The sequence below is a fragment of the Panthera onca genome, chromosome C2, assembly GCF_046562875.1.
Source record: "Panthera onca isolate mPanOnc1 chromosome C2, mPanOnc1 haplotype 2, whole genome shotgun sequence".
NCBI classification, from domain to species: Eukaryota; Metazoa; Chordata; class Mammalia; order Carnivora; family Felidae; genus Panthera; species Panthera onca.
Window position 1 is genome coordinate 67,855,628 of NC_138347.1, and position 27,489 is coordinate 67,883,116.

Sequence of the window (27,489 nt, forward strand, 5' to 3'; positions counted from 1 at the left end):
ACCCACAAGGATCTGAATTCTGCCAACAAACTGAATAAGCCTAGAAACACATTCTCTCTGTAGAGGCGCCAAACAAGAGCCCAGCCTACCTGACTTGATTTCAGCCTATGTGACCCCAAGCAGAGAACCCAGTCCTGGACTTGTGACCTACAGAACTGTAAACAGATAAACAGTATGTGATTTTACACTGCTAAACTGTGGTAATTTGTTAAGCAGCAATACTGTACTAGAAAGTGCTTTTCCTGCAATAATTGAATTCTACAATGATAGGTTTACTGACTCATTTGAATACTATCATGCAAGACCTCCTCTGCCTTTCCCAGATTTATTTTACAGTTTTCATTATCCATAGAAATATTGTCTCCAGGAAAATTCCACCCAAAATTAGTTTTTGCATATGAAAACAAGTTAAGGTATCAAAAGAAAGTTTCTTTGGACAGTTTCCAGCTTATAATATTGCCCTCTTACTTAATGGGAGCAATAAACCCCACAAACATAAATAAAAAGATAAAATTATCAGTGACCAAAAAGGCCCACATTCTTGGCAATAAATTTGTAAAAATCAAAAAGGTATAATACAAATAAAATCAGACACTGAAACCATATTTAAATTCTAAGAACTTATGATCTCAACTTGGAAAACAATCAAATAAATATGTACACTGAGTCAGAAAATTATTTTAATAGTTACAAAACATTTTTTTTTTTTTTTTTTACAGAATCAGTATAAAATAGCAGTTGATTTTTCCATAATTATCAGAATTATTTGTACTTAAGGTCTTGGCTAAGTGGGGCTGAAATCAACAAAAGGTCTTGGACTGTTGGCTCAGAAATCATCCTAGGAAGCCCACCTTGTTGATATCTGTCATGCTTAGCTCTTATGAGATGTCCCGGTCCTTTTATAAAAAAGTATCTTTTTATTCATTCTTTGGAGGCTTGAAGTGAATTCGGCAGCGTTCATTAAACACCTAAAATATTTAAACAGAAACAAAGGTCATTGAGCCATCTTGTATAAATCAAGCCTGGAACTAAATTAAATTTAGCATGGTTCAGGAGGACAAAACCATTTTTATCCCAGGTCAACAGATTTAGGGAACAGAGAAGTTTCCTCAGCAGTTCAAACTAACTTATAGGTGCTAAAAATACAGAAGGTTTTGAAGTCCATTTATAAGACAATTTTAACTTTTAAATAAAATTCCTATTATTCAAGGAAAAAATCATCACAAGCTAGCTTATTGAGTAATAGTAACTAGCAAACATTTTCATTCCATATTCTGGACATATTTTGTGCAGTTAAACAAAAATATCTAAAAATAAGTTTATGATAAAGCTTTTTTCCTTTTTATAATGTAGATTTTATTTAGATATCTGCTGTGATTTTCTAAGAGTACCAGATCCTTCTCACAAGTAGGTATACTTAAAGGGAAATCAATCTTTTGCTAAACTATGTAAATTTATAAAATGTTTGATCTATTTAACTCGCTTTTTTAAAAACTTTTTTTAACATTTATTTACTTTTGAATGACAGAGAGAGAGCATGAGCAGGGGAGGGGCAGAGAGAGAGGGAGACACAGAATTTGAAGCAGGCTCCAGGCTCTGAGCTGTCAGCACAGAGCTCGATGTGAGGCTCAAACTCACGAATCGCGAGATCATGACCTAGGCTGAAGTCGGCCGCTTAACCGACTGAGCCACCCAGGCGCCCCTATTTAACTTTCTTTCTAAAAACCTAAACAAATTATGTGTCATAAATGTTAAGAGAACATTCTATACTCAGTGCCTGTCAATATGGGGCTGTGTTAAATAAAAATTTTAGTACAGCCATTCAATGGAATATAATGCAAATATAAAAAAGAATAAGGAAGCTCTGTATGTTCTGATTTGAAAAGATCTCCAAGATATATTAAGGAAAAAAAAAAGTATGGACAGTAACACCTCTATATAACAAACAGGAAAATGTGTGTGTGTGTATATACATACATAAATTTAGAATTGTGCAAATATCTAAAAGTAAATATCATCCTTTTAGAAGGAAAGGAAAGGAGGTGGCTGAAAGGGAGAAATGAGAGGTAGAATTTTTACCATATATCCTTTAATATTTAAAAATATTTAATCATGTCTAAAAATTTTAAGTGCCCAAATAAAAAATTATAAAAATCTAAAAGCATTTCTTCTTAGAATTTACCTTCATACTTCAATGACATAAGGAACAAATCATTTTTTTAAAATTTTTTAACGTTTATTTATTTTTGAGACAGAGAGAGACAGAGCATGAACGGGGGAGGGTCAGAGAGAGGGAGACACAGAATCTGAAACAGGCTCCAGGCTCTGAGCTGTCAGCACAGAGCCCGACGCGGGGCTCGAACTCACGGACCGCAAGATCATGACCTGAGCTGAAGTCGGCCTCTTAACCGACTGAGCCACCCAGGCGCTCCAAGGAACAAATCATTTTTAAGGTTAAAACACACACACACACACACACACACACACACACACACACACACACACACACACACACACACCAACCTATATTGGCCACTGTGGACTACCATAAAAATAAAAGATAAAAGAAAAGTCTACATAGGGAGATTTCATGGTACTGGTATTATTCAATCTCTTAAGCTGGGTGGAAGATACAAGAGTGTTCATTTTATTAATATTCCTTACATTCTACATGTTATATCCTCTTTGATATGTGTTAACTCACAAATAAAAGAAAAAAAATGCAGAAATTAAATATACTCTCTCTGGCCCTTTCGTCTTACAGTTCATCTCTTGTCAGTTACCAGTCCTGACATTTCCCTCAAGTTCTCAATGCTCAAACCAGGCGAGGCTTTAGATTGGTGGCCTTGGCACAATGTTTGGGACATGTATGACTTGGCCAAGCTTCTCCAAATCTTTTTCCTAAATGCCTTCATAACTTTTGCTGGCTTACTGCACCACAGCTTACATTTTCTTTTTTTAAAATCTAGTAGACAACTTGGGTTTTTGTAGACTGGAGTATATTTTCTTTAAAACTAGTATCAAATCTAAAAATGCTTCACTCTTCCCACTACATTTGACATATACCAACCTCTCCACTGGGTTTTTCAAATCAGATATTCATTGTACCCCTCCCCTATCCCATCCCAAGAATAAATATTATCTCTCTGTAGAACATAAATGGACAAATATCGCCAAAATCTTTCAAGTAGCAAACACCTTCTCATGTTAGTAGAAAGAGCAGGAATAGGAAATCTTGTCAAAGAGGACAAAATAAAGAAAAGTGATACAGCAAAGAAAATCAATTTGTATTTTGCAATTTATTCACAGCTCTATAAGTTGGTACATTCTAGTTTGGGTTCAGTTAACGTCTCTCTGTGTTTAATCTCATTCCATTGCTTAATTTCAAAGGATAAAACAGAATTTTCAGCTCATTCTTTCAGATTTCATAGATTTTTCCCTTTGGAAATCTTTGAAATTTTAGAGAAGGGTATATAGATATACCATTTCATACAACTAAAGTCAGCATTTTGTGATTTTTTGATCCTCGAATCCTGGTTCTCCAATCTAATTCCTATTCAGAACTGTGCAGGCAGCAATAAGGAACATGTGAACCTAGCAGCCATAAAAAGCTCTATTATCAGGTATCAGTAAAGTTATGTACAAATAAGTTTCACGATCAGGTATGTCAGAAAGCAAGTCACTGTGAAGGGTAGCTAATGATATAAAAATTTATGCAAACCAATGGGCCTCAAAAAGGCTGGTTTTAACAAATAAGGCCATTGAAGTTTCTGAGTTAACTAGTAATAACCCTAAATAACAAATATGCCCATTATTAGTATTAGGAAACATACAAAATGTCTCCAATTCTGTTACCATGACATGTCATAAAAACTAACATACGACTATAAAGTTGATTTTTATACGGTGGCTATATTTGGATGCCAACTGCACCCTTCTCAAAGTTAAAACTTTCAGCTGCTTATAAATGAAGGATGTCTATTCTTCTTGAGAGCCCTGAGGGACTCCTTACCCCCCTCCCTTGGTTTCCCTTTGTTAGTTCAGTTTCCCTCATAGTTCGCTCCAAGACAGCATTATTTAATACCTTCCAGCTCCTGTCATTTACAACTTCTTCAACATTCAATTCTGACTGCATCCATTTCAACTGTTAAAAAGAAAAAAAAAGTTGGAGTTATGAAAATTCAAATTGAAGAACTAAAACCAAATTCTATTTATAGTTTCCTAATAAAAGCAGCTACTGCTCCTCCATTCTTCATTAGTGGTATCACCTGGGCTAGATCTTGGACACAGCCCATTCTTCTGGTATCTAATCTGCTATTAAATCTTGTTAAGTTGTGGTTCTCAAGCATATTATAATCACCTTGAGAGCTTTATTTTTACGTTTATTTATTTATTTTGAGAGAGAGAGGGAGAGAGAGAGAAAGTTCGAGCAGGGAAGGGGCAGAGAGAGAATCCCAAGCAGACTCCATGCTGTCAGCACAGAGCTGAATGTGGAGCTCAAACTCACAAATCGTGAGATCATGACCTGAGTGGAAATCAAGAGTTGGGCGCTTAACAGACTGAGCCACCCAGGTGCCCCTCACCTTGAGAGCTCCAAAAAAAAAAAAAATCAAATGTCCAGGTAGTTCACAACAGGAACACAAATGGCCAATAAACATTTTTTAAATATAGAATGTTAGTAATGTATGAAAAATGCAAATCAAGCCATAATATGACAAAAATTTTTAAAAATGAGTACCTCTGATAAAACCTACTACTAGTGAGAGTATGGGAAAAGATACACTCATACACATTTTTAGTAGGAGTATATATTGTTGCAACCTCTATGGAGGGCAATTTGGTAAGATTTATAAAAACATAAATTCACATGTCCTTGAACTCAATAATTCTAGTTCTAGTTATTGATCCTATAATACAGATTTATAAAGACAGCACAGAGGAATAAAAAGGAGGAGGTGGCAACCTGATTTGGATAAAGAAAAAAGAATCAAGAAGAAAAACAGAGAAAGAAGGGGAATATCTAAGGCCCAAATGATCTAGAAAGGCCTGAGTTTTCCACACCTTGAGCATGCAGCCAGAGGTCTGATACTAATGCTACAGTCTTTCTAACTTCCCTGATAACTGCCAACCTAATTACTCTATCAGAAAAGTAGCCAATTCCATTGCCAGGCCCAGATGGAGGAGGGGGGGGGGGTGGCGGGGGCATCATACTCCTAGTCACTTCTAGTGGGAGAAACTTGAAAGAAGCTTGCTAGTTCCAGGAAGAAGGCTTGAAACTATTCAGGAAAAGTAGGACAAAAAGCATGAACTACAGATTGAAGCAGCCAAGAGGTTAAAACCAGGATGATTTCCTCAGGCCAAAGTTAAGACTCAAGCCAGGAGATTTGGGAACAAAATACCAGAGAGCCAGACAAGATCTAGGCAACCATGAGTCAGGGACCCAAGCCAATGAATCTGACCAGTTAGGAGCAGAGTTCAGGCAGGATGTTTAAGCAATGTGCATGTAACACTAGTAAGATAGGAACTTAGTACTGATCCAATGGCTCCTTGTAAAGTCCTCTGCTAGACTCAGAACTGGTGTCAGAGTATAGTCAGGTACATAGGACTCAAACTAGAATGAGAGGAAGGACTGCATTTCTGACAACCAGTCTTGTTCTGTAAAGTAGTAACGAGCCTGAAGAAGCCCATCTGCTGACATCAAAGCAACCTCAGATTTTAATCAGCTACATGGACCAGAAATTATTGAAGGTTCACTGCTCTGTCAAAGCCTGGACTGAGTGCCAAAGAAGTAAACTCAATCAAAAAACAGGGTCACGACATGCCACTAGGACAGTCTTCATAACTGCTCACAAATATTTACGGGCAGGTCACGGAGAAATGGGTTTAGACTTCTCCTACATACTTGCAGAGTGAAGATTAAGGAACAATAATCACATGCTACAGGGAGGCAGATTTTCACAATATATAAGAAAATCTCTGAATAATTACAACTTCCAAAAAGAGAATGCCACCGCTACAGAGGATTTGCATACTCGTCCTCCCCTACCCCCGTAAGTAGTGATTAAACAAAAAGTAGAAACCAATGGTTCCAAGATATTGTAAGGAGGATTAATGTAAAAAAATATGGGGTCCCAGAGTCTCAAAAAGGAAAGGAAAACAACTACTAAGTACATTAGGTAATATGCTGGCTCTTACACACATGATATCATTTAATCCTCATCTCTAAAAATAAAGAAATCTCAACTACATTTTACAAACCAAAAATCAGATTATTTCAGAGCAATTAATTTACAAGTTTACAAAGCCACCAAGTGGTAGAAGAGATTCATTTCATTAGGGCCACCTGCCTTTATAACCCATGTTTTCTCTATTCTTGAATGCTTCAGATATTACAACCAACTTCTAATACAATTTCAGTGCCACCAACAAAATGCTCCCTGAGAGATGGTTGTTTTGAGGCTCTAGGTCTTAAACAGGTAAACTTCCTTTCAAAGGAAGTTTGAATAGGTGACAATAGGTGACAGCAGTTACACAGTTCCAGCAAGGAATGTGCTTTTTCTGAGTTAAGGACTCAGGGAAAGAACTGGGGACTTTTAGACTGGCATCTCTGCATATGAATAAAGTATGTTCTCTACAGTAGTCAGAATTTGACTATCAGTCACAGTTTAATGTAAAAGCACTGAATCCAGAGTCAGAAGACATGGGTTAAAGTCCCAGCTCTACCACTTACTAGCTGGGGATATCAGTTAGTACCTGAGTTGTAGTTCTCTCATTCAAAAAAATGAAGACGTAGACCTGGAACATCTCTAAGAGTTCTCTTTTCTGATTCCATAATCTTCATGAAAATGAAGAAAGCTTGAAAATTAAAAAAAATTCAAGCTTTCTTATTTGGTTAAGTACTATTCACAGTCACCCTCTAGTCCTACACAGTATCTGACTAGAAAGCTACCTTTTGTAACTTGCTGACTGGTTTCTAAAACTACTCCTTGCAATGGTCACCCTGGTGATTTTCTCTGGGCCCTAGAGGCTGAAGGGCAGAGATGAGGGTGGATCAATTACGTAACAAATCACTCCCAAGGACTCAGTGGTTCTGAACTTTGTTCTCCACTAACAGGAGTAATTGTAGTGTTTGTCTGATGTAATCTGCAAATAGTGAGTTTTCAGTTTCTGATATAATAGCCCTGCCCTGTAGTTTTCTTTGTCAAAACCTTCAAGAGTCTGTTGAAATACAAAATCCAAAATAACTAGATTTTAACCAGCTTTATAGAAATTATCTACAAGCCTTCATAAACCATGACTAAGATGACCATTACAGCATTAAGTTCACTGTCTGAGGACCCCACCACTGCCAGATGAATGAGCAGATGTGGAATACAGGACTGAAGCAGTCGTCATGAACAAAGAGAGCCATGAAGACGGTGGTTGAATCCAGTAAGACATGGTGCAGCCCTGGGATGACTGAGCAAGTGCACACACTCACCTGCGGGCAGCTACAAGAATATAGGCTTGAGAGTGATGGTAAGTCCCCTTTTCAAAGCTTGGCTACATCTACTAAACAAAGGGCAGACCTCATGACTGTTCAGTAATGAAAAACACAATTTTGTCCCATACTGGATTTTCAGTCACCCAGTCAGCAAGTCACCTACTGTGCTACCTTGAAATACAGACATGATTTTGATAATTGCTCAGTGGTCATATAGGAAAAAGCCCTTCTTCTTAGGAAATCACCAACGTATGTAAGGAGCAAAGGAACATTGTACCCAACATTCTCGCCAAATGATTCAGTAAATAAAAATGCCTATGTGAGGTAGAAAGGGGAGGAAACAGGAAAGGAGGGAAGGAGGAGGCAGAAGGAGGGGAGGGTGGAGAGAATGTATCGCAAAGCAGGTGGGGCAAAATGCAAACAATAGGTGAATATAGATAAAGGGTATAAGTGAGTTCCCCGTACTATTGCAACTTTACCATAAGTTTGAAATTATATCAAAATAAAAAGTCACTCTTTAGGCAGCTCCCCACAAAAGAAGACAACAATGAGTTCCACTTAATAAAATATGGCACACATTTCAAATGTTTTCTTGACATGTCACCATTAAGGGCTATAAAGGAACAGTCCTGTTCCATTTCTTATACTCTGAGGTGCACACCCTATCTACATTACAGCTGACTTTGAGGAAAAAAGGCTTCCTCTGACATATCACTCAGTGGACACTTGCTGTTTTCTTAAAAGTGAAAACTGCAAGGCTGGGAAATGAAGTGGAAACAAAAAAGTGTCCAAAAAGAACCAAAGATCCATAGTAACTTCTTTGTGTAGGGAAATAAATTATAATGTGGTTCTAGTGTACCTGGTTATATTCAAATAATACTATACTTTTATAGCTAAAGAGAGCAATATTCTGAAAATATTTGTATTGCATTTCAGCAAATTTCTACAGACGAAACCAGAAGTAAATATTCTCAAAATGTAAATACGTTAAAAAAGTTCATTCTTTTTTTTTTTTTTTATGTGTATTTATTATTGAGAGACAGAGCGAGACAGAGCATGAACATGGGAGGGGCAGAGAGAGGAGGAGACACAGAATTTGAAGCAGGCTTCAGGCTCTGAGCTGTCAGCACAGAGCCCAACATGGGGCCTGAACCCACTAACCACAAGATCATGACCTGAGCCAAAGTTGGACGCCCAACCGACTGAGCCACCCAGGTGCCCCTAAAAAAGTTTATTCTTAAGTCAAGCCTTTAAACATAGATACAGATATGATTTCCCTAGATTTTCTGATGTGGTGTTGGTCTGTGTTAATCCTTTTATATATAAGGATATCCTTTGTTATATTTAACAGTATACTATATAAAAAAATGGAAAGAAAATATGATTACATGTTTCTTTAAGCTAAAGCTACTACACTGCATATATTCATGAAATACAAATTAACATACCAACTAATTTCTAAATGTAATAAAATTAAGCCCACTAAAAATGAAGTATTAATCTGGTCCCTTTTTTTTTTTTTTTAAATGTTTATTTATTTTTGAGAGACAGAGACAGGATGCGAGTGGGTTAGGGGCAGAGAGAGAGGAAGACACAGAATCCAAAGCAAGCTCCAGGCTCCAAGCTGTCAGCACAGAGCCTGACGCGGGGCTCGAACTCATGAGCTGTGAGATCATGACCTGAGCTGAAGTTGGACACTCAACAGACTGAGCCACCCAGGCGTCCCTGGTCCTTTTTTTTTTAAAGTAATGACCATTTCTTTTTCTTTTTTTTTTTTTTTTATAACATTTATTTGTTTTTGAGAGAGAGAGCGAGACAGAGCGTGAGTAGGGGAGGGGCAGAGAGAGGGACACACAGAGTATGATGTAGGCTCCAGGTTCTGAGCTGTCAGTACAGAGTCTGCTTCAGATCCTGTCACTCTCTCTCTCTCTGCCCCTCCCCTGCTTATGCTTTCTCTCTCTCAATAAATAAATAAGGTGTTAAAAAATTGTCTTTATTTTGATAGCTAAATTTATTTTGACAGCTATTTTGAAAATCTTTTGCTCAGAAATTTAAAGCTTATTCAACTTACCTTTGTCTGTTCTTTCCTAAGTTGCTTTAATAACGTTAAATCATCCAAATTCTTTTCTCTCTCTTCTCGGAGGTGTTTTACTACTGCTGAGGTCTGAGCTATACAATTTTTTATGACTCTGTCCCTGCTGGCATGAGCTTCCATCAACTAAAGGAACAAAGGAACAATAGAGAAAAATCATACCAATTTTTTACATTGTAGTGGTTTTTAAAAAATCCTTATTTTTAGGCTACAGAAATATAATAGTTCTAAAACAATTTTTAAAAACTGAATCTATGGAAGAGAAAATTGTGCTGAACCAGTTAAATCACCAAAAAACAGATCAAAGGAAACACCTCTCATGGTGTAAAGTATGAGGTCGGTTGTCTTCCTCCTTCCATATACTTCTGGGATTTCCCACTCCTCTTCCTGCATTCCCCACACAGGACTTTTCATTTCAGTCCCTTCTCCCTACATTACTGTCCCCAGTATTCCATCCCTTGTGTTCTACCCTCTACCCACCCTCACACACCTTCAGGGCCACTGCTGCTATTCTTCCTCTTTTTTTTTGTCCTTTCATTGGTTTTTTCAGCCTTGTGTTGTCACTAAGTGCAAGAAATTGTGAAGTAAGTGATGTAGAGAAGGAATTCGTTACACTAAAGAAAAACAAAGAATGTTTACCTATGCAAGACAGAGCCCTTTTCAAGACTTTAAAGTATTAATATGGGAAAATTGTATATAAAGTACAGATTATTGGCTCCATCAACTGTGTGTGCCAACTGAAAGGACATCTGGCAGGGCAATTCTTTACTAAGTTTCATCTTTATATAACAAATCCAATACAACAATTTGCATTTATTTTCTTCCTTCATTTACGAAGTTTGATGATCATTATTCGAACACACTCCCATGATCATAGCCAAATTCTGATGACGCCCCATAAACCTGGGGGAGAGTAAAAGCAAAGTACTAAAATAATATGTAATCGCCATTATAGTATATGTGCTGCTGAAGCAAGCACTATGCAATTGCCATTATAATTAGTGGAACACAAACAAAGGTGGTTCACTTCCAATTAAAATTTAGGTGTTAACTTCCTCCATCTAATTAATCATGTTATATCATTCCTTCTTCCCTCTGAAGAGAATATGTTAATGCTATGCTAATGAGTTATACTAGGAATAACCTATTATACATATTTGTATATAAAACACAGGACTAAACCATCCTATAAGCATTCTTCCTAAGTTATTTGAAATATATCTCTTAAATGATCATCTCAGGACCCTGCAGTTAAGAACTACTGATCTAATATGCACCAGGAAAAAAACCTTTGCATTTCTAGAGTGCGACAATACTAAAAGTGCATTGATTATAAATCATACCTATGTGAAGAGAAGAAAATCAAACTAAGAGGCATTAACCCCACCTATACTAAATTACTCTAATATGCTAATTTTTTTCATTGTAAGGTTTAGGATTCACAAGGACAGTCCAAGGCCTATATTTCATTGGCTAATACGCTGCTTCTGTTACTTGTTTCCTCCTTCAGATATAATTCCAGAAAATGAAAGGAGCCATTGAGGGTAGGGAAATTCCCAAAACAGAAGAAATGAACCATCCTAACTTAGAGTTAAGAAGCTCTCCCTGTATGAGACTGGCTAAATAATTAACATTTCCAGGCTTCAGTTTCCTCTTTTGCAAAATTATGGATTATGAGTAAATAATCGCTAATATCCTTTCTACCTCTAAAATCTAAGGATAACATAACTCAATACACTGCTCAGATGTCAGATGCTATTTAATCACTTTAATATTTTGTCTAAAGCTCCAATAATTGGTGGAATAGCATTAGCACTAAGTAGGAGTCTGTCACAGTATTTTCACTTTTTCTATCTGAATTTTAAAATCAAATTCCAATTGTGTACATTTTATTAAAATGTTCAATATTTTCCTTTCAGCCTCTCCCACCACACAGGTTCCTTCCTTGGTTAGGCTCTCTTCCACTGTTCCCCTCATTAACTTGGCCCCTTTCCTGCAGATACACTTCTCACTGAAGACCACCCTCCTACCTTCACCTGCATACTTTTCCTTCAGATTAGCCCCACTGTGAACTCACTCCCCTATGGACAGAAAGTACTGAGCAAATCATCTTTTATTCTGTACTATCAATTATTTTAGTCTAGCTTTCATGATCAACCTTCAAGAAAATTCAGAATTAAGAGCCATATGCAAGAGGAATATGCATAGACTTCTTTCTGTACACATGTCAAAGAAATGAGGACGCTTGAGAACTAGCAGCTCCTTTGGTTAGAGGAGAAAATCCCTGAGTAATAACCATATCATAACCATACTTCCTTTGATTTGGGGTATGCAATTTCAGAATGAAGGCATTTAGCATGGGGCAAGAGAGTGATTCAAAGCTAGTCTAACAGGGGTCTATCTAGGACTTCCCAGTTTTATTATACTTTACCAAAACTCTAAGAACTTCTTTTAGTCAAATTTTCACCTACTATCTTTTTCTTTTTCAACGTTTATTTATTTTTTTGAGAGAGAGAGAGAGATAGAGTACAAGCAGGTGAGGGGCAGAGAAAGAGGGAGACACAGAATCCAAAGCAGACTCGAGGAACCCACGAGCTGTGAGATCCTGACCTGAGCCGAAGTCAGCCGCTTAACCCACTGAGCCACTCAGGCGCCCCTCACCTACTATCTTTTAACCATTATTTAAAAACAATCCTTTTTGCCTTTAAGGGAAACAATGCTAACACTTTTCGTGATCATAGTTTTTGGGTGTTTTCTTTCCTGAACAAAGGTTGATTCTAAATTAACTCTACACTAAATTCTAATTTCCGAAACATCATTTGTCAGAACCCTGACACTAACCCTTGGTTTAACCATCATTTAAAAACAAAACACAGGGGGCTCCTGGGTAGCTCAGTTGGTTAAGCGGCCAACTTTGGCTCAGGTCATCATCTGACAGTTCCTGCGTTCAAGCCCCACATCGGGCTCTGTGCTGACAGCTCAGAGCCTGGAGTCTGCTTTGGATTCTGTTTCCCTCTCTCTCTCTGCCCCTTCCCCACTCATGCTCTGTCCCTCTGTCTCTCAAAACAAATAAATGTTAAAAAAAATTTTTTTTTTAAACACAATATGGGATGCCTGGGTGACTCAGTACGGTTAAGTGGCCGACTTCGGCTCAGGTCATGATCTCACAGTTCGTGGGTTTGAGCCCTGCGTAGGGCTCTGTGCTAATAGCTCAGAGCCTGGAGCCTGTTTTGTGTTCTGTGTCTCCCTCTTTCTCTGCCCCTCCCTTGCTTATGTGTGTTCTCTCTCTCTCAAAAATAAATAAACTATTAAAAATTTACAAAAATAATAAAAAAATAAAATAAAACAAAAGTTAGTAAGTTTTTGTCTTGGCCCTTTATGTTTTTCAAATCTTTCTCCAGAATTTCTGACAAAAAGATGCAAGGGGAAGCATATCATTTAAACATATATTCCAAAGATTCATTATATTAAAGAGACATCCTTAAAAATTACCCTAAATCAATCACTGTAACACTAGTAATTGTTTTGCATTTGTAAAACACTGTTCCAAATTCAGACTTTTTAATGTTCAGCATTGATTTTCACATTTATCTTGAGAATAAACAATAAATAATGTACAGCTAGAAAAAAATCATAGATTCAAGGGATACCCTTTAATAAGGGGATCTCACTGAAATTATTTTCATTAAGAGTATTCTTCTAAGATTTGGAATTTCTACAATTAGTACTTCATAATAACTTTGTTGATCATCTGCTATGAAGAAGGATTATTATTAGAGAGTGCAAACATTTCTTCATCAGCTATAGAAGGGAAGCATCAGGGGCTAAAAGAAGTCAAAGTAACCTTAAGCAATTTGGATGTTTCACAGAGCTCCACTCTTAACTGAGATAATATCTAAGGGAACTCAGTGGTACTTATTAGCATAGGCACTCTGCCGCAGGCCTGATCCCTGGCACAAAATTACTAGATAAACAATCCTTCCTCTAATGTTCATGTTGTTGGATCCCTTTAGGATACAGACAGAGAAAAACCCAAACACAAACACGAGAATATCCAAAACAAAAAGGTCTCAAATATCCAAAACAAAAGGTTCCAATATGCAAGATTATCTTAGTGCAACAAAGGGATAATAATAACAACAATAATAATAGAAGCAGCAAGCATTTATATATAAAACATTTAGTACAGTTAGCACTTTATATTACCTCAGTTAATCCTCTAACAACCCCATGAACTAGGTACTATTATGTTATTATTTTACAAATACGGAAGCTGAGGCAAAAAGTTATGTGACATGTTCAAGGCTACCAGCTAGGAAGAAGCAGAGGTAGGACTTAATCTACATCTGGAATCTATGTTGCTAATCCCTACACTATAAATCTTTAGGTTAAAAAAAGATTATAAATGAAAACAAGTGAGATTCTTTTCTAGAGATTATATGGGTAGTGAGGGGGGCATCACTAAAGTGATCATAAATTTCTAGTTCTTCAGACAGAGCTACCCAAAGAAACTAAGTGAACAACCTCAAAATAAAATAGGGCTTGGACTCATGCTCCCTACTTCCAATACTGGATTCTACTCATTAAAGTTCACAGATTTGCAATTTCTCAAGCCACAAGAATCACCTAACCACTCAATAAAACAACACACTTTCATATAAAAGCAGGACAAAAACATCAGCAATTATTAATGCTTTGAATTTAATTGATATGAATAAAACTGACTTTTTTTTCATAACTGAGAAATAGAATTTTAGGTTTTAAGTAATATCTTCTTTATAAGAATCCAAATAGTAATCTTGTGGGAGATCATAGAAAAGCAAATGCCATTTGAACATTAGCTTCCAAGTTAATGAAAAGATGTAAGTAAATTATAAAAAAATACTTGGCCACATTACTATTTCCTTTTGTTTTTAGAAATTATAAAGCGACACAAAAGAACTCTTTAAGAGTCTATGAAAAAATATATATTTGAGAACCCAAAGCCTCATACGAGGACAAGATCTGTGGCTTCTCTCCCAACTACCAAATGCTTCTATTCCCCTCCCTGATGATTGAGGGAAGAAAAAAGATACAGAAAGTATAAAAGGTTTTAATTCATTGTATCAGGTGTCTGGCTTCTTAGGACTGACTCATTCAAAACCCTTGCTCTTGTTTCCCTGTTTTACTTGACTGTTTCACTTCCTCCTTCGTTCCCTGGTGCATAAAGTTTCTAAAGTTAAAGGCTGCCCATGAAGGGGCCAAAAAATGCTCTCATTCCTTAGAACCATCTTTCCACAGACTTGTGCATAAGATCACACGTTTTCCTTAGTTTGTAGCAACCAGATCAAAACTTATACACACCCTCAGATGTAGGCAAGAAAACATGAAGATGTCATACTTTCATCCAGTTTAATTATATGTCAATTGGTTTCTTATTTTGCCTGCAAAGAAAGGCATAAAGGAAGCACAAAAGACTCAAAAGATACACTTACAGACTCATAAAGTTGTTTACAGGTTTGGCTTGCATCAATTTTCCCTGCAAAGGAAGCTGTTGGAACCGTAGTGTTTAATTCATGTACTATTCTGTCATCAATCGTCCTCATCACCTTGAGTAATTCCTATATATATTTAAAATAAAAGAATAATAACCTGAATTGAAAGTTAAGTGTTAAAAAAGAAACATTTAAACAAACAAAAAAAAATCCATAAAGCTCTTGGATATTTTACAATCCTATAAATTAGGAGTAGAGAAACCATGCTAAATTTAGTGCAACCACAGGAAAATCTTTATTATGAGAATAATAGGTTATGTAATCGTAATTCTAAGAATGGGCACCAACCCTGTTTTCTTGGCTCAAATGTGACCATCTCAAGGGTCATGACTGCTTTAATTCATTTTTAAGCCCCACCTGGTGGCACATGCTTAGCAAACAGTGTATGCTCTTTCTATCCAAGCATACAGCCAATAAAAGTTTCTACTAAACGCAATTACCTCAAATTGTCCCAAACAATCCAGCATAATTGCTTGCTCTATTGCCTCTATGTCTATCATTCTAAAATGTGGTACTAGATGGAAAAATTCTGTAAAGCTATATAAGAAATACTCAGTAGTGGTTCACTTAGAAATTAACCTATGACCTTTTAGGCTTTTTGCTTTTTTTAGCTTTTTACTATGATTGTTTTATTATTTTTGTAACAAAAATACAGGAGAAGTACAGGAGAAAGCATGCTTCTATAGAAGGAATCAAGTCTCTTCATGGCTTTCTTATTCATAGAACAAAACAGAAATTAGTTTTACCTTTTCTTAGTGACCCTACTCACATTTCCCACGGATCTCTTCCTCCTGAAAAGGCTCCAACTCTCAAAAAACCAACCAAAAGAAAAATAATACTAAAAGGGCAGGGGACTTAAAAAGACTCTGGTGAGAATACCTACATAGGACAGTCCCTTCTCTCTACATTTTGATTAGGGTACTTCTTTTCACTTGTCACTAGAGAAAGGCTGGACATCAGGTACGCTCTGTCTCCAGAAAACACAAACTGTTTCCAGCACTATACTCTTCTTTCTTTTTTAATTGTTTCTTAAATTCTCTTCCCCGCCCCCCAGCCCAGCAAAACACGATGGCTGAAAAATCATCAGGGAAATAGAAGTATATAATGCTAGAAATATATATATTAAAAACACCCAACAAGTTAACATTCAATATTAAAGTGTATTAAAAGCAACTTTGTTTGATTCTCTGCCTCCTTCAACATACCAGCCTATCTTTCCTATGCCAAACTGAAATCCATGACTGAAACCAACTTCATTTCTTTCTTCATCCATTTGTTAAAATAAAAACTTCTATTATGATTAAAGTATTACAAGTCATTTTAGAAAAACTAGCAAAAAAGTTTAAAAAAATAAAAGTCATCCACAGTTAACTATTATTAATGTTATAAGATGTTTTTAGTTTTTTCCGTACACATCTATGAATATTTTTATCAACTGGAGGTCCTCTGTAACACTTTAAAGTCCTGCTTTTATGACATTATACCATGAGCATTTTGCCCTTGTTACTCAAAGTGCCTTGAAGATATTTTTAATCGTGGCATAAATATCCTGTGGAAGTGTCACAGTCTGTAAGACTACTTCCCCAATAATGAACATTTAGGTGTTTCCAATTATAATAACCATTTAAGCCATTCAGTCTAAGTCTGCAGTTTAGATTCTGTTCCTATCAGTCTATTAATCTTCAATCAGTATTTTAATAGCCTTTTCTAGATCTCAATCTAGAAGTTAAATAGCTTGTAGAAGGCTCATAATTTGGACTAGTAAAACACAGGCAAATGTCAGGTTTAAAACCAGCTTCATTATCTTATCCCCTCTTCCAGTATCTTTCTATTTTTGTCAATAGTACTATTATTCTCTATAAGTTGGAATTCTTAAGGGATAATATCAACATATTCACTAAGCAACCACCACTTTGAGTGTTTTGTGTACAATGGAGGATATATGTGTGAATGGCAAATTCCAAACAAAAGGCAGAAGCACCATTTAGTGTCAAAAAGTACATAATTAGCAGAAGCAGTAGACAGGAACCTTCCTTTCCAACTTCAGCACACCTATAACTTGACTATTCAAAAAAAAGAAAGAAAGAAAGAAAGAAAGAAAGAAACCTCTTTTAAAAATCTCTCTTTTCTCCTATCTATATCAAAATGATCTTCTGAGGCCAAGATTTAAGTTATACCTTTTAGATAAAACTCTTTCCTTGTCTGAGAGTCCTCAGCAATCTTTCTTCTTTAAACATATGAAGCATTCAGAACCCAGCACAGTTCATTTATTAACTCACTCTTCATTCAAAAAATATTTAGTAATGTCTAGTGTGTGTCAGGCACCATTCTAAACACTATTCTAACATTCTAAAGGTTCTGACCCTCAAAGAGCAAAATTCTCATAGGGAGAGACAGGTAATAAGCAAGTGCCTCAACAAACAAGATAATTTCAGTATTGAACAATACTGTGAAAAAGAAAACAAACTGAGGTAATGGGATGAAGAATGACAGTGGGGCTGAGGGGCTAACACTTTGGATAAGGAGATCCAGAAAGGCCTCTCTGAGGATACAGCATTTGAACTGAGAACTGAATGACATGAATAAGCCAACTAAACGAACATGTGGGGGAATAAGTCAAAAATGATGAGGCAAGAACAAACTTTGGGGTATATGAAGTGAATAAGGGGAAAAGTGGTATTAAGTGAGGTCAGAGGAGACCAGAAAATGAAGGACAACAGAGACCATGGAAACAATTAAGGACTCTGTTCTAAAGGCAACAGGATTTAAGGCAAGGGAATGGTATAACATGATTAATTTTTTTAAAAGATAACTTCGCCTGTAGATGAAGAATGGATTATAGAGAAGAGAATGGAAACAGGGTGACTCTTTAGCAGACTACTATGGTAGTCTAGGCAAGAGATAGATAGTTTGAGAGGTAGCAATAGAATTAGGAAGAAGCTGGATTCAGGATATATTTTGAAAATAGAGCAGATAGGCTAAACTGATGAATTGGTGGTGAGGAATGAGAAAACAATGTTTGAGGCCTGAACAAACTAAATCCATGGTAGTGCCGTTAACTGATGTTGGGGAGAGACTGAGGGAAGAAAAGATTTGGAAGGAATGAGATCAAAGTTCTATTACAACTCAAAGGACATTTGATAATACTTAGGGTTATTGTTAATTGTATGTGATATTGGTAGTGTGTTTAAATTATCATCTATTAGAAATAGAGACTGAAATACTTACAAAAAAAGATATGGTATCTGGGATGTGCTGCAAAATAATCTGATTAGGATGGGGTGAGTGGCAGAATATAAATAAAAGAGTGGCCATGAATTGATTGTTGAAGTTAAGGGCTGGGTATATAGGGATCCATGGTACTAACTCTCCTTTTGAATAGGACTGCATTTTTGCACACAAAAAAATGTTTGATTCTTTTTTTTTAAGGTTCTGCTCTGGACATGTTAAGTTTCAGATGCTTCTTAAATATCTGCATAGACAAGTTGGATAGAAAGTTGAAAATACCAGTCTGACACTGAACAAGGTTAGAGTTATATTAACAAGTTGATGTTATTAAAAGTCATGAGACGAGAAGAGATCACTGAAGGAGACTGTTGGGAATGAAGGGGGTCAAGAAAGAACTCTCGCATATAAAGTACAGGAGAAAAACTAGTATCACAGAAGTCAGAAGAAAGGTTTCAGGGGGGGAATGGTCACCTGTGTTAAATGTTCCTAGAAGTCAAGAAAAATGTGAACAGAAATTAACTTTCAGATTTAGCAAGATGGAAATCCTGGGTGATCTTAACAAGTCATCTGAATAGAATGTTTAATGGACTAAAAAGTTAATGTGGCTTCGGTACACAGTAAGAGAAAACATAGTATAAACTGAGGCCCACCACTATAGGTCAGATTGTAGGATTTTAGTCTTTTTCCTGAGAATGGAAAACCAATGAAGTGTTTAGGTATGGTGGGGTTACGTGATCAAATCTGTATTCTGAAATGACTGCTTAGGTTAAAGTATTAAAATGTGGAAAATGAATTAGATAGGAACAGGAGTAGATGCAAAAGGATCAGTTAGGAGATTGACACAGCAATCCAGGTAAAAGATTACATAGCTTGACATTCCCTGGAATTTTTATTTACTGTGAACTTTAACCAGTTTTGAGTTTTATCACTAGCTATATAGCCAAATTCCTCTCCATTAAAACAGTTAAGTTTTATAAAGCAATGGGAATTTATCTGCATTAACTAGGTAATGAATCAGTCAATTTCACAGTCTTACCAATGGAACCTACAACTGTGGATTTTCAAATACATCAATCTTCTGTGTGCTAGAGAATCATCAACATATGATCTAAAACTTGAGTTTTAATAGGGTAGACACTAGTTATATGAGGTTATTTTAATTAAAATTAAATAATTTAAAATTTAGTACCTCAGTTGCACTAGCCACATTTCAAGTGCTCAAGAGCCACATGTTGCTAGTGGATGGTGCAAATTTCCACCATTACAAAGAGTTCTACTGGATAGTACTGAATTCGAGAAAATATAATGACAATTTCTAAACTGATAAAAAGAACTATAAGCTATTCTTAAATATCACAAAAAAGATACTGAAAAAACTAAAAGGGCAAGGGGGGTAAGATTCAGAAAGGAATTTCTTCCAAACTTGCAAAGGGAGAAGGAAAAGAAATATAAAACACCTCACTAGGCACACATTTCTTTACAGTGCAAAAAAAAGCCAGAGTTCTTAAGGCAACTCCAAAACGGTCTGGAGAAAAGCTTGGTTGGCCCTCATAGACTGAGAGCAAATGAAGGTCAACACAGACACCCAAGTGCTCCCAATAAATCATGTGTATTATTCATAAGGAATTACAGACTAATATCTGATGCCCGGCTCCAGTGGCATCCTCCCTCATTCCCTCCCTTTCTCTCTCACAAATTCACTAAGAAAATATATAGAAGACATCCCTGGGCAGACATCATACACAATAAAACACAAGTCCACAGAGATAATACAGAAATACACACCAGTTCAGTGGCTCTCTCAAGACTATATCTTTGTATAAGACCTGGAACCCTAATTAACTTCTAAATGTCAAAGCATTAGAAAAGGTAACTCTCCAAATTTTGTAATGTCTCCAGCTTCTCCAATCTTTAATCCTCCTCAAAACAAGAAGAGATTCTGATATATCATGAATCTCTAATTTTAGGCTGGCCATTTAAAATTATTCACTTATCTTAGAATTGCATTTTATGTCTTATCTGTAATTGTGTGGTGAAAATCTCATCCTCTCACAGGCCAATTTTGGTATTTAAGGAGTGCCCAGATTTAGTAGGGAGGGGTAGAGAAAACTTTCTATTGCCCCTATAATTATACTACACTCTATTCCTAAGGTTGATCCTCAGGTAAATTCCTTTAATTATTTTGGGCAGGGTATATGGGGAGTGGTAAAAGGTCGATTACATGACAGTAAAATAAAAATATACTCCAAAGAATGATCTGGAATTTATTAACCTTCCCCTTCTCACCCTCTGCCTGAAGGTACCAAGAAGTAGATTCCATTCACATGCTGCTCTTTTCAGATTCTGCTCCTCAAACCACATTTTTATAGCAATGCTCACACTATGCTCCCCGCCCCCCCCCCCCCACCACGCTAGAAACAGACTTGCCCTCTTGGCACCCAGCACCTCCAGGCCCAGAGAGCAGCTGGACATGTTACAAAAGGAATCATCATGGATGCTAGAAAACAGTCTATTTTGTCCGAACCTAATTAGCAAAATCAATGCTGTATAAATGAATAAATATTCCCAACAGAAATACAAAAACTTAAACATTCTGGGAAAAAATACTTAGTTTATTTTGTTCAGCTGATATATGAACTGGGTCAGAGATAGGGTCAGGAAGAAGGGATTTCAGGGTGGCAACCAGTGGAAAAAAATCAGAAATGATAAAGAGCTTGATGCATTCAGGGAAAAGTAGGCCTCTGTGGCTGGACAGAAGAGTTCAAATGTATGCTGGAGGTGGCAGTGGTTGGGGAGAGAGAAACATGAATAAGAGAGGGTAGAGATATAACTAGGGAGAAGACATTGGGACTGGGTTTTAAAAGGTCTTGTATGTCATGTTAAGTAGTTTAGACCTGGTCACAGATGCCTGAAATTAGATGCATGGTTCAGATTCTAAAACTTAGAAGACAACAGTATAAAGTCATGGAGATTAGATTGAAGGGGGATATACTGGAGAAAGAAATGACTAAAGATAAGGATGGACTGCAAAGCTAATTGCAGACATGATAGGGTGTGAACAAAGATTGTGGCAGTACTGATGAGTGTTCCTAAAGCATCTCTTTGACCATTTCGCCCCCTGTTCAAAAATGACTCCCAAATCTCACACTTGGCATTCAAGCCCTTCCATAATCTGGTTCTTATCTTTTTCATAATTCCTGTATCCGTGTAAATCCTGAATTCCAGCAATAATGATTGGCTATTTCCCCCAGATACATAAAATTTTCTGTCTATATACTGTTCCTTCTACTTAGAATTCCCCTGGTTCTGCCTAAGGCCCAACTCAATTACCATCTCTTGATCTCTCTGACCTTTATAGCATTTTATTCATATTCTAAATATCTTCTACATGTTTTATATCCCTGCTTGCATTATGTTCCTTGTTTTATTTCTGTCCACTGAGTCTCCCCAAGTGTCTGGTACCTAACAGGTATCTGTTACACACTGAATTGTGTCTTCCACCACACCAAATTCATATGTTGAAGTCCTAATCCCCAGTGTCACTGAATTTGGAGACAGAGTCTATAGGGAGGTAAAGTTAAATGAGGTCATAAGCGTGGGGCCCTAATCCTATAGAACTTATATCCTTATACAAGGAAGAGACACCAGAGATCTCTCTCTTTGTGCACAAAGAGGCCATGTGAGAACACAGCAATGAGGCTGCAACATGCAAGCCAGGAAGAGATGATGAATCAGAAAACAACCCTAACAGGACTTTGATCTTGGACTCTGAGTCTCCAGAACTGTGAAAAAATTAATTTCTGTTGTTTAAGCCACCCCATCTGTGGAATTTGTTACGGGAGCCCTAGCAGACTAATATGACATCCAATAAATTCTTGCTAAATGAGTGTTCAAATGGAGTTCTAGACACTCAATTTTAAACATTCTTTTCTGGACTTTATTTCATTTTGGAAACAGTATATTTTTCAGGAGGGCTAAGTCCAATTTTTATAATAGAAAAGTAAGAACTGCAAAAACTAAAAATACTTCAAAGACTCAAACTTTAAAACATGCACCTACATGGAAAAAATCAGGATAGTAGCAGTACACTGTAAGAGGGGAGGAGGAGGGATGTATGGACTGGGATTGACTGGGAAGGGCATGAGAAACTTTTGGAGGTGACGGTATTATTCTCTATGTTGATGGAAGTTTGTACTACAGGTATATGTAAATATCAAAAGACTGGTATGCTTAACATCAGTGCATTTCACTGCATGTAAATATTACAAAATGAAAGTGAACAAATATTGAATACTAGTTAATGATATGAACAGTGACACATTTAGGAGTGAAGAATATGGATGTTTGCAACTGCCACTGACATGCATCAAAAAAATAAAGAGGTGAACTGATGGATATATTGAGATGAGTATGTGATAGAGTAAATACAGCAAATCACTGATTATAGAATCTAGATGTACATAAGTATTCACTGTAAAATTCTTTCAACTTTTCTGTAGCATTTGAACATTTTCATAATAAAATTTTAAGGAAAAAGTACCTAAATCTTTATAATAAAAAATACATGATTTCCTGTTTCTCTTACACAGTACTCAGTGCAGTGCTTTTCACATTTAGGGTACTTCTATACAAAATATAATGGTTTCACAGCTTTAAAAAATATTATCTTTGATTAAGAATTTGTGAGTGTGCCAGCTAACCACAGCTTATAATTTTACCTAACTCATCTAAACCTAAATGTTATACTAAATTTTTACATTTTACATTACCTTCACTTATGTTCATGTGTGCCTATGAGGGTTGTGGCAAATGTTCTTATATTTATTTACAATGAAGTTAAGTGATATGCCAAGGCCAGCTCTGGAAAATCAGATCTTCTGACTTTTAACCCAGGGTATTCCCCATTATAAACCACACATTTGGAAAAGCCCTAGAAAGACTATTTAAAAAGTTACCCCAGGTTTCACTAATGACATTCATTTTATGATCTTTTTATTTACATTATTTCTGTGAATGGAATGGTTCTACAAGAGAATTTAGCTTTTGTTCCCCTTACATCTTATCTGCCCTTCCAAAAGAAAAAAACAAAGGTGTTTTCTAAGCACTATTGGGTCTTTTAACAGATAACTTTGAAATTTAGTTTTAGACAGACACATAAACCAATGGAATAGAACAGAGAATTGGACCCACAAACGTCTGGCCAACTAGTCTTTGACAAAACAAGAAAGAGTATCCAATGGAAAAAATGACAGTCTCTTTAGAAAATGGTGCTGGAGGAACTGGACAGTAACATGCAGAAGAATGAAACTGGACCACTTTCTTACACCATACATAAAAATAATGAAAGACCTAAATGTGAGACAGGAAACCATAAAAACCCTAAAGGAGAAAACAGGCAACAACCTCTTTGACCTCAGCTGCAGCAACTTGTTCGACACGTCTCCAAAAGCAAGGGAAATAAAAGCAAAAATGAACTACTGGGACCTCATCAAGATAAAAAGCTCCTGCACTGCAAAGGAAACAATCAACAAAACTAGGCAAACAGACAGAATGGGAGAAGTTATTTGCAAATGACATATCGGATAAAGAGTTAGCATCCAAAATCTATAAAGAACTTAACTCAACACCTGAAAAACAATCCAGTGCACATTTCTTAATGTGCAGAAGACATGAACAGACACTTTTCCAAAGACATCCAGATGGCCAACACACACATCAAAACCACAAATCAAATCAAATGCAAATCAAACCCACATTGAGATCCACTTCACACCAGTCAGAGTGGCTAAAATTAACAACTCAGGGAGCACCTGGGTGGCTCAGTCAGTAAAGCATCTAACTTCGGCTCAGGTCATGATCTCATGGTTCATGAGTTTGAGCCCCGCGTCAGTTCAGAGCCTGGAGCCTGCTTCTGATTCTGTGTCTCCCTCTCTCTCTGCCCCTCCCCCACTCACACTTTGTCTCTCTCTCAAAAATAAATAAACATTAAAATTAACAACTCAGGAAACAGCAGATGTTGGTGAGGATATGGAGAAATGGGGAACCCTCTTGCACTGTTGGTAGGAACGCAAACTACTGTAGCCACTCTGGAAAACAGTGTGGAATTAGAATTAGAATTAGAATTATCCTATGACCCAGCAACAGCACTATTAGGAATTTATCTAAAGGATACAGCAGTGCTGATTCATAGGGCACATGTACCCCAATGTTTATGGCATCAACAATAGCCAAATTATGGAAAGAGCCCAAATGTCCATCAACTGATGAATGGATAAAGAAGATGTGGTTTATATATACAATGGAATACTACTTGGTAATGAGAAAGAATGGAATCCTGACATTTACAGCAATGTGGATGGAACGGGAGGGTATTATGCTAAGTGAAATAAGTCAGTCAGAGAAAGATATCATATGTTTTCACTCATATGTAGAATTCACTCATATGAGAAACTTAACAGAAGACCATGAGGGAAGGGAAGGGAAAAAAATAGTTTCAAACAGAGAGGGAGGCAAACCATAAGAGACTCTTAAATACAGAGAATAAACGGAGGGCTGATGGAGGTGGGGGAAGCAGGGAGAGGGGAAAATGGGTGATGGGCACTGAGGAGGGCACTTGTTGGGATGAACACTGGGTGTTGTATATAAGCGATGAATCATAGAAATCTAGTCCCGAAGCCAAGAGCACATTGTATACACTGTATATTTGCTAACTTAATAAATTATATTTTAAAAAAAGAAATTTAGTTTTAGAGATTCAAATAATTATAAAGATGGAAGCAGTTTTAAATGTCACTTAACAAAATCTTATTTTGCAGATTCAAAAATTCCTAAGTGGTTAAGCAATTAGCTCAAGGTCCAAAAACTGTTAATGGCAGAAGCTGTATTAGAACCCAGAACATCTAACTCCCTAACCAGTGCTCATTCTAGTAAACCTAAGGTTATCATTGCTCAGTTATCTGAGCTCATTAATTCATAGTACTAATTAATGTGAAAGATCAAGGCCATAAACAGGCCTGTTAATCTTAAATATTCCATATACTTCATAATCTAACAACCTTTTTCTATCTTATTTAAGATTTTTACAAGTATCAGTATTTGTCCAGCACTTTGATCACATTTGAAGTTGGCTGCTGTTGTGCTCATCTGTTGTGAGGAGGAGCTGAAGTGGTGAAGAGGGCACGAAAAAAGTGGAAAGACCCCACATAAACTTCTTTGGCCAAATAATGTTTGTCAAATAATTCAGTCTGTTGAGGTTATCTTCAAGAATACCACTCCCTACAAAATGGCTCATAGAACAAAACTTCCTACAGATAGGTCAGTGATACGTGAAATTATTTTTCATTATCTTTAAAGATACATTTGTAAGGTCGTGATTTTTTAAGTTCAACTCTTTATCTAGACATCAGCACGTTTATACCTACATTAAAATAACTTTCATAGCAACTTAGTTAAAATCCGGACCCCTTTCTTTAATTCATGGGTCGGTATTAGTCCTAAAATACATTTTCCTTAAGTGTTATATTTCCTGTAATGGATAGGAAGGCAGAAGCACCACAGCAGGTACTAAAATTAATCGCCCCTTCAAGAACTCCAAACGTTCTGCCCTATCAAAACAGTAAGACTTGTACCAAGTTTTTATTTTGTTTTATCAAGTAAATAAGTTCTCCTTCACGTTCTTCTCTCTTACGAGTGGTCAACTTAAAGCAGGAGGAGGATGGCAGAGACTAGGAACTGAGTTCAGGGGATGGCTTCAAAGGTTGTTACAATCTCTACCACCCGGCCCAAGCTTGGTTTTACCACCTCGGAACCACTCGAAGTTTCCTGGGACGGTTACTCAAGGCCTGGGCGTCGCAAGGAGAACCATGACCCCCACGGAGCTCCCTCGCTATGACCAAGCCCGCGCCCCCATGACCTCCAATGGCTGGGAAAAGGAGCCTTGAACTGCCCGCTTCTTCCACAACTGATCCACACTCCCTCCCAGGCCACAGCAGGGAACAGGATCCGGGGACAACTGGGGGGTAACACCTGCCACATGAGGAAAACCCCATCACCTGGAACTCGGCGAACTCCTCACAGTTCACACCGCCACTGGGCGCCGCCATATTGGACAAACGCGAGGCCCCCGCCGGGAGCCAATCACCACGGAGCAAAGGTGTCCGCGTCGCCGCCTAACAAAATTTATTCCGAAGAAAGCGAGAAACCCATGGCAAGGTTTGTCTTTTCTCTGGTGCTCGTTTGCACCGAAACTTGTAGCCGTGGTATCCTTCTTTTTGTTCCCACCCCTTTAACACGGCCTCTGGAACTGGCCTAGAGGTATCGGAGAGTATCAGAACTTGTAGGGATAGTTTTACAACAATCCCATTTTTTTCCCCTTGGTGGCACCAACCTGATCATTTGAAGAGGAAATCTAGAGTAGAAGTGAGGCTTTTCTTAACCCTCCCACTCCATTATTTACCTCTTGTCCCTTCAGCACAAAGGCCTTTGTTCGTTAAGAATTTGGGACTGCTAAGAGATGTTTCTTAAAAAGACATTACTGGGGGATCCTGGGCGGCTCAGTGGGTTAAGCATCCGATTTTGGCCCAGGTCATCTCAGGCCCCGCATCAGAGCCTCCCTCACTCTCTCTCAAAAATAAAGGTAAAAAACAAAGAATATTACTGGTAGTGTGGGGGTAAGGGCTGTATAAAGCGTTCAGGTGTGGAAATGCTTGGTTTTATAAAAATAGGCAAATTGAAGAAATAGTAAGCATACATGTGAATTCCTCACGTAGACTGAGAAATACGCTCACAGTCACTAAGACATAGTGTCCATTGATCACTAGGAGCTTAATTTTAATTGCATGTTTTTGATAAAAGCAATATATTCATTGAAAACGCTGGAAAAACATTATTGAAATACTGGGTTTATCTAGGCAGTGTGATTTCGGGGTCTACAGTTCACAGTTCTGCAGTGATCACATTTCTTCTATCTCAAACGGAAACTTTCTCAGACACAGAGAATGATAATGCAAAGGCCTCTAACACCCAGACTCCACAAAAGCTTTCTTAAAGTCGCGTCGCGGAGGCGGCACCGTTTGAGAGACAACCGGGAGCTTAGCCCGCACATTCCGCGCGTCACGCACGTCCCACACGCTCCGTGCGTCACGCAAGCCCTG

The 27,489-nt window shown here is 37.2% G+C and overlaps 1 protein-coding gene across 1 annotated transcript; it reads right to left on the reverse strand.

Annotated features, from left to right (window-relative positions):
• Positions 1–658: 658 nt before the first annotated feature.
• MIX23 (mitochondrial matrix import factor 23) lies at positions 659–26,509 on the reverse strand. The gene is made up of 5 exons (XM_060639830.2): positions 26,389–26,509; positions 15,050–15,175; positions 9,555–9,701; positions 4,085–4,144; positions 659–968 (listed from the first exon to the last, which is right to left on the reverse strand). The coding sequence occupies exons 1-5, from the start codon at positions 26,437–26,439 to the stop codon at positions 918–920; spliced, it is 435 nt and encodes a 144-aa protein (XP_060495813.1). The 5' UTR covers positions 26,440–26,509; the 3' UTR covers positions 659–917.
• Between the last annotated feature and the right edge of the window lie 980 nt (positions 26,510–27,489).